The 8,302-nt window shown below is 44.4% G+C and overlaps 1 protein-coding gene across 1 annotated transcript; it reads right to left on the bottom strand.

Moving 5' to 3' along the window:
- Window positions 1-363: 363 nt before the first annotated feature.
- Window positions 364-8,082, bottom strand: LOC135901862 ((3R)-3-hydroxyacyl-CoA dehydrogenase-like). Its single transcript, XM_065431695.1, has 3 exons — window positions 7,902-8,082; window positions 2,468-2,661; window positions 364-1,059 (listed from the first exon to the last, which is right to left on the bottom strand). Exons 1-3 carry the CDS (start codon window positions 8,065-8,067, stop codon window positions 643-645), a joined length of 777 nt encoding a protein of 258 aa, XP_065287767.1. The 5' UTR covers window positions 8,068-8,082; the 3' UTR covers window positions 364-642.
- Between the last annotated feature and the right edge of the window lie 220 nt (window positions 8,083-8,302).

Here is an 8,302-nt window from a genome sequence, read left to right on the forward strand (position 1 = left end):
ACACTTCTGTGTTTTTCTCAAGTTCTTTTTAGGCGGAATTGGCTCATTTCGAAAAAAAGTTGCTCATATAATAGACTACCGTTCGTTTTCTATTAAAGAAGTTGCCCCCTGCAGATATCGCACAGTCGGTTTCGATTATGTCTTCTCATGTAAATATATTTCGTGCTGAAGTGATGTCTTGATACCTAGACATGTAATCTCCTTTTCCTAGATGCGACTAAACAAGGCACGGCCATGTATGGCATGGTACTACCTCATACGCTTCGGCCCGTGGTGTCGCAGTGCCCCAAACTCCTTTACAAAGCAGGTGCCCATGACGCTCCATTGACGGCAAGAATTGAATGTCACCTCCATTGATCTTTATTACAAATTTGAACATCAGACTGCCACCACAAAGGGAAAACCTGCATTCATTCAGCCGTGATCACGATATATGTTAACAACCTATAGAAAAAATTATTACCTCGTGGTCCTATCTTTTTATTCAAGGTTACACTAACGCTTACATCCACTTTGTTCTCAAGCCACTCGATAAGTGCCAGAAAATTCAGGCCTGAAAGATTTACACGAGATATTTAGCAGACCCGCATTGGATATCTACATATTCTCGATTATCACTGTTCCAAAGCGAATAAAAATAATTCACATCTTGAATCCCCCGGTGACTTCAAGCACAGTTCCCGTGATGAAGGAGCTCGTTGTGGGCGAGCACAAGAACTTTATGGCCTCTGCTATCTCCATTGGTTGGCCGGTTCTCTTGAGTGGTGTGCTCGAGATAACTCTCGTCCTGTTGCTTTCGCCAGCTTCGGCCATCATCGGGGTATCCACCCATCCGGGTACTACAACGTTGCAGCGGATGCCATGCTTCGCCACTTCCGACGCTGCGGACTTCGTTAGAGCCACGACGCCGGCCTTGGCAGCGGCGTACGCACACGACGGCATAGAGCCGCACTTGGCTGCAAGGCTGGAAACGTTCACGATGGCTCCTCTCCATTCAGAAAGCGGTTTCCCAGAACGGAGCATATCATGAATAGCTGCCCGGTTGACCAGGAAGGTTCCCTGAAAACACCAAAAGCAACTTTGAAAATCTTTTCTCTATATCCTAAAGTCAACAGTAATTTACAGTTTTCGCAATGCTCAGGCGACTATCCTGGCGTCAGTAATTGCGCCAAGACAGACGGTGTGGATTTTCTCCTGAAGTGACTTGAGTAACTTTTTAGTTCCCTTTAACCCTTTCCCCAGTAGAGGGTAGCCAGCCGGTACTTACACTGGCTAAGTCGTTCCTTCCCTTTTGTCTCTCTTTCTTGTATTGAATGATTGGAATATTGCATGACTCATTGTCTTTTTTCCTCAACAACAGAAAGACAAACACATCTCATTGTGACGTGTTGAACCACTGGAACACACCAACCACTTTTGCCGATTTCTGTCTTCAAAAATATAAAACAAGACCTCAGTCGCCTTCAAAACAGGCACCATTTTCCAGCCCATTTGCGCACGAACTAAACAAAGGTGCAGATCCTACAAACAGCTGGAATGAACGTGATGACAAACATTGTACTGCCTAACTAGCCTCGGACGGGAATGCGCAACTTGCTACCACACGGCACGACATAGTGAATTAAGTAGCCTTGAACTGACTGTTTGGAATACTGCTTGAATTATTGTCTTTTTTCCTCAACATCAGAAAGAAAAAACACGTCTCATTGTGGCGTGTTGAACCACTGGAACACACTATTCACTTTTTCCGGTTTCTGTCTTAAGAAATATAAAACAACACCTCACTCGCCTTCAAAATAGGCATCATTTTCCAGCCCATTTGCGCATGAACTAAATAGAGGTGCAGATCCTACACACAGCCAGAATCAACGTGATGTCAAGCATTCTACAGCCTATCCAGCCTCGGACGGCATTGCGCAACTCGTTACTACATACCCGCCGCGGTTTCTCAGTGGATATGGTGTTAGGCTGCTGAGCACGAAGTCGCGGGATCGAATCCCGGCCACGGCGGCCGCATTTCGGGGGCGGCGAAATGCGAAAACACCCTTGTACTTGGATTTGGGTCCACGTTAAAGAACCCCAAGTGGTCAACATTTCCGGAGTCCTCCACTACGGTGTTCCTCATAATCAAAAAGTGGTTTTGGCACGTAAAACCCCATAACTTAATTTAATTTCGTTACCACATGGCACGACGTGTAAGATGAGCAAATGTGTGTGTCTCCGTGCTCACTCATCAGGATGAGCGGCTCTGCTTTAGCTCCTACGCCCTGCACCCTGTTGCAACCTGTTGCACCTCCGGCCCCTTAACCAAAGTGGCCAACGGCTGCAAGACATATAGCTACGTATCGCTTGACGCGGCAAGGCATTATTCGCCATAATTGTAAATTTGCAAAGAATCATTTTGAAACTAGGACGTTTACTCCGGGCTCAAGATGCTTCGCATTAGCTTCACCGACGGATGTCTCACCTTAAGTTCAATCTTGATAATTTCATCGAAAAGCTCATCCGTGCACTGGGAGATTGGCGCCGTGCGGAGAATACCGGCGCAGTGGATGACGAAGCTCAGTGGCTCGGAGAACGCACTCCTGATGCCATTGAAGAGCTGCTCCACGGACAACGGTTCACCCACGTCAACGTACATGGCCTGGTGCTTGGCGTCACCTGCGCACAGTGAATGATCTGCTTAGCGCACGGAGGAAAGAGTACACTGCAGTACAGGGAGAGCTAAGCGTTTCCTGTTTGCAATCAAGCATGCAGTTTCTCGAGAAAATGACTCCACCCTGTCACGTCGTAGGGTGCGGGCACTGTAAAACTATTTGGGATTCAAGCGCAAAAGCGTGATGTCACACGCATACTTAAAGATGCAAGTCAAAGGAGACGCTTTATGTCCGTTATGCTAGAGTGACAACCATGTTTTCGAAAAAAAAGGACTAGTGGACCCATTCTGCACAAATTCTAAATGGTTAATTTGATTATGGCGGTAGGGTGACCAAATGGAGCTACATGCTCAAGCTGCGGACTGACAAGTGTTTCGAAGGCTAATTTACCAATTTAAACAGTGAAGGGCCACCTTGGTTTCTTTAGCTTACCAGCTAATTTTCATTCATTTTGTTGTGCATTATGGGTGCTGTGTTATACGTAATATGCATGCATGTTGTTCAATGTTGGTAAGTAGGTGTGAAACCATAAAATTAATTGTTCCACCCGGAGGTTGTTCTAGATAACTTCTAGATTTAGAATTCAACCACAGCAGCTGATTTCACAAATCCTTTCTTTGGCTTCGTTGTTTGTTCGCTCTTTATGGTCGTGATTAGGAAGATTCGAGAACTTAAGCCCTGTTCACCAGAGTAAGCCCTTTCACGAAGGCACGAACACAACACACACACACACACGCACGCACATGCATATATATATATATATATATATATATATATATATATATATATATATATATATATATATATATATATATATATATATATATATATATATATGTATATATATATATAAACGAGAAGAGAGAGGTTAACCAAGGGTCCCGATTGTTATTAGTCATATCAAGAGCAGCCAACAAACACTGACACCAAGGACAACACAGGGGAAATTCCTTGTGCTTAATAAATGAAACGACGAAACAAGAAAGTATTGGAAATTAAAGGGGATGAAAAAACAACTTGCCGCAGGTGGGAACCGAACCCACAACCTTCGCATTTCGCGTGCGATGCTCTACCAATTGAGTTACCGCGGCGCTGTTTCCCCATCCACTTTCTTGGGTATTTATGTGTCCTAGTCGAACCCTGGGAGTGTTAGCCAGCGCCATCAGTCACATACCTTGGCGGCGGACGTGGAACGTCCTTCTTCGCCGCAGGCGTCACGACAACGTGATCTTTTTTGGGTGAACGCAACTGGTCAATAAACCCACACATGCTACCTGAAGGCATCAATGTTGCCGGATTCGAGACGCTCGTTATGTAATAAACGAGAAGAGAAGGGGTTAACCGAGGGTCCCGACTCGGGACCCTCGGTTATATATATATATATATATATATATATATATATATATATATATATATATATATATATCGAAAGGAGCCAGCCAACGACAGGTTTGCGCGTGGTGGCGCTGGCTAAGACTCCCACGGCTAGTTCTAGTAGTAAAGAAGGAACATATATATCCAAGAAAGTGGATGGGACAACAGCGCCGTGGTAGCTCAATCGGTAGAGCATCGCAGGTGTAATGTGACGGCGTCGGATTGCTCCCGACCTGCAGCACGTTGTTTTTTCATAAACATTCAGCTCTATTAATTTAAAATTTCTTCAATTCAATTACTAAGTAGAAGTAATTTCACCAATGTCGTCCTTAGTGTCACTGTTTGTTGGCTTCCTATGATATGATTAATAAAAATAGGGCCACTCCATTAACCCCTGTCTTCTCGTTCACATAATGGGGCCTCTCGATTTCCTTTCCCCTCGTTTATATATATATGAACGAGAGGAAGGGGAAACCGAGAGCGAACAAGCCAACAAAGAATAGAAGCACGTAGAAAAAGAATAACAGGATGTTACTGGCGTATCCTCCGAACTCCGATTTCCGTTTGAGTGAAGGCCACTACCCGGCTGAATCGGCAGTAAAATACTGGTATTTTTCCTACGTGGTTTATCCGTTGACCTGTTTTTATGCCGGAGTCTGTGATTCAACGCTGCAATGACAGGCACTCATATATATATATATATATATATATATATATATATATATATATATATATATATATATATATATATATATATATATATATATATAAACGAGAAGAAAGGGGGTTAATCGAGGGGGCCCGATTTTTATTAATCATATCGTAGGCAGCCAACAAACAATGGCACCAGAGGGGAAATTGTCCTTACTGATTAAATTAAAGCAGTGATAGGTTAATGAAAATGAAACTGGATGACGAAACAACTGACCGCAGGTGGAATCCGAACCAACCTCAACGCATTACGCGCGCGATGCTCTACCCTAATTAAGCTACAGATGGTCCCGTTTTCCCATCCACTTTCTTTGGTATTTATGTGTTACTGCCAGAGATAACCTTGTTGGGTTAGCCAGCGCCTCCACCCATAAACCACGGCGGCGGATGTGGAACATCCGTTCTGCCGCGGGCATCACGAGTATGGATATATATATATATATATATATATATATATATATATATATATATATATGTGTGTGTGTGTGTGTGTGTGTGTGTGTGTGTGTGTGTGTGTGTGTGTGTGTGTGTGTGAAGGAAGTAGTCCATGGGATCCGGTGTTCAATAAAGTTAAACAAGTGCAGATGCACCTAGAAAAGATCGAACAAACATTTAATTTTGATGTTTCGGGCGGCTCCAGCATTCATCAAGAGTGATATTACGAGCATGCAGTGCTCAATTGGTGCATTTTTTCTGTAAGGGTGAACGCTGCATACAAAAACGAAAACGAGAAGGAAACACGTAGGACGTCAACAACACCAACACACGTACATTCACACAATTAAAAAGAAATAAAGCTTAGTCTCTGACTACAAATGCGCTCACGTTCAGTAGAGTCCACAAGGGAGGGGCTTAACAAAATGTGAGATGGGAAAGACACAGGCAGTGGAATACAGGGGAGAGGATCATATGTTATTATAGAGCATGCGAGGGGTCACAGCTGCCAGAAGAGTGCTTCCTGTGTTCTTAGTTTTACTGCAACTTCTGTCATATCCCGAAGACGGTCAGTACACCCCCACCTGATTATTTCACACCCATGCTTGGCCTCCACCAAGCTCTGAGTTCTGCGAACTGCATTATATTGCATTCTTGCGCAGGTGGTGTCTTTTGTGACTGCGGGCAACTGTTTTTTATACAATGTATATGCGTGTATGAAAAAACATAAAAAATACATGAAAAAGTATACGACAAAATGAAGTAATAAACATCAACATAACTGAAGGGCGAAAATAATTTCTAATAACTGATGTGGCAAAAATTATATAGCTTCATATTCGTGCTATATATTATATCCCATATATAACCCTTGGTAAATGCGCAAAACAAACACGAACAATATTCATTGGTGCCCCAAACGTATAAGCAATATTGGAAACGAGTCGCTGGCTAGTTTGGCATACACGTCAGCCTACCTATGTTTTCAATGATTACCCCATAATGTGCGCTGAACTTAAACATTAGAAGTGACTCGCCAGTTTCCTTGTCGGAGTGAGTGGTGAATACTGATTTTCATATAGTTTTCGTATTGACGGGGTCGCCTAGTGTGTTCATGTGTTTGGAGATGGGGAGCTCTGGTACAGATTTGGCGAAGAGGAATGTCGCTGCCTCTATAAGGGGCAGAGACGTTCCGCTTCGTCTTATGTCGCCTTCCCTCCTCGCTCGCCCTCGCAGTTTGCCGCAGCTGCCCATAGTCTCCGTAGATCTGGCGTGTGTCGCACTGGTGAAACTTAAATTAAAAACACACTTTTCGCTCGCGGTTTTATCGTGTAGTCGGCGTTCGTTGTGTGAATGGCGTTTGGCGCAGTAACCTAGCCCTTGTTAGGCGTACCGCAGGTGCGAGAACCGTTTTTTTTTTTCTGCAGAAAGAAGGACCGCCTAAATGCGTTGACGCAGGCGGGCAGAAAGCTGTAGCGTATTGATCTAAATCATAATGCATACCAGTGATATTCGCGACGATTTGAGGAAGGAAGTGCTAGCTCGCCTATCTGTGTGAGCAGGTCTTATATGTTAAACAGGGCTTGCGGATTCGTTAGAGCGCGCTCGCACCGCTACTAGAATTATAGCGCGGTCATGCTTGTTTACGCCAAGCAAGTGGCGAAGATTATGATAGAATGATCCGCTAACGCGCAGGCGTGTAGCCTATTTACATTTCGTCATTTGCTTCATGTTTCTCACTTCACACATACCGTTGCAAAGTAAAGATAATTTAGCGTTCCGGTTGCGGGTCACTCAGTCACCGTAATCCTCTAAATATATTTGATCGAATAGAATAGAGATTGTGCTTTAGGAACGATGGCACGTGGACTGCTACGCGCTATTTTTACCGCTGAGCAGTGGAATGCCCCTGAACGCATGCTAGTGCGACGCCTACCGATTCGAAGAAAATACATTTTCTGCAGCCACGTCCTGCTGGAAATGGTTAATCCTCACTTGTGAGAAGACAGCAAACGAATCTTGCATATTCATGTTCTTAGTGCAATTCGGAGCACCTGAGGCATGCAGGCATTTCAAGGATACAACATGTGCTCACTTTCATTGCTCTTCGTTCAGTTACTTCAACTACTCCTTACCTCAGACAGAGGAGTTGTGGCAGAATTGTGCAAAAATAAGGAAAAGGGATAACTATACCAGATTGTGAAAATATTGAAACTGGCACCAATTACATCTTCAGCTAGAACAATAATAAGCGTAGTGGATAAAATTACACACCACAGGCACATCATCGTTCTAAAACACCCTGCGATTTCTGTAACTCATTTGGCTGGACTATATTAGTGCCAGTCCCACACTACTGTTCTAGGAGAAAAACAGTACATTTAAGGCAAAGCTGCTATATCGAAGCACCGCTAATCACAATACGTGTCTGCACTGAGCAGCGTGCACATCTAGAATATTCTACATAATTCGACGTGTGCCAATTGTGTGGACTTTTGACCACCTTAACCCGAAAACACAAACGGAGGTTCGATTTATTACTAAAATTGCCTTCAAAACAGCTTTCGCCACTAACGTGAAAAATGTGGTATCCGAAAGTATCAAAATTGCTGCTGAATTTTCTGCAACCTTCTGCTCCGGAAAATCTGAAGTTACGAATTTTTCACGAGCTTAATCGGGGGGGGCGGGGGAGGTGTCATAAGGAAAGGTATAAATTTAACCTACCTGGAAGAGATCGTGCAACATTCTCTGCTGCCTCGAGCTGTATGTCAGCAACCACCACGGTGACCCCATCGGCGGCAAGTAAGTGGCAGACCGCTTTGCCGATACCACTCGCACCTCCTGTCACCAGAGCGAGCCGTCCGTACAAAGCCGCGTCTACTGTAGTCATCGTGACTTGGCTGTGGTGCGCAAAATATTCTGACCAAGTCGAACGCGTTCGTCGTCTGAAATACTCCCAGCGCAGACAGTGAGCGGCACAGTCGGTGGCAGCTGCTGAGGAGAGAGTGGTTGCAGGTTACGACCGAAGGCAGGAAATGGCTTGACGGTTCTACGGGTATTCGTCGCGACTGCTCGGCGACGCTGAGAAATAATCTGCTAGTTGGCCTGTACGTGTGTGTGCCCCC

The sequence above is a fragment of the Dermacentor albipictus genome, chromosome 2, assembly GCF_038994185.2.
Source record: "Dermacentor albipictus isolate Rhodes 1998 colony chromosome 2, USDA_Dalb.pri_finalv2, whole genome shotgun sequence".
Classification (NCBI taxonomy): Eukaryota; Metazoa; Arthropoda; class Arachnida; order Ixodida; family Ixodidae; genus Dermacentor; species Dermacentor albipictus.

Bases quoted from the DNA above. Each gene is read 5' to 3' on its own strand.
- LOC135901862 (XM_065431695.1), bottom strand. From the start codon at position 8,067: ATGACTACAGTAGACGCGGCTTTGTACGGACGGCTCGCTCTGGTGACA. The intron at 2,662-7,901 runs GTAGGTTAAATT...CACTGTGCGCAG, and splicing joins TGTTGCACGATCTCTTCCAG to GTGACGCCAAGCACCAGGCC. The intron at 1,060-2,467 runs GTGAGACATCCG...TGGTGTTTTCAG, and splicing joins TTATCAAGATTGAACTTAAG to GGAACCTTCCTGGTCAACCG.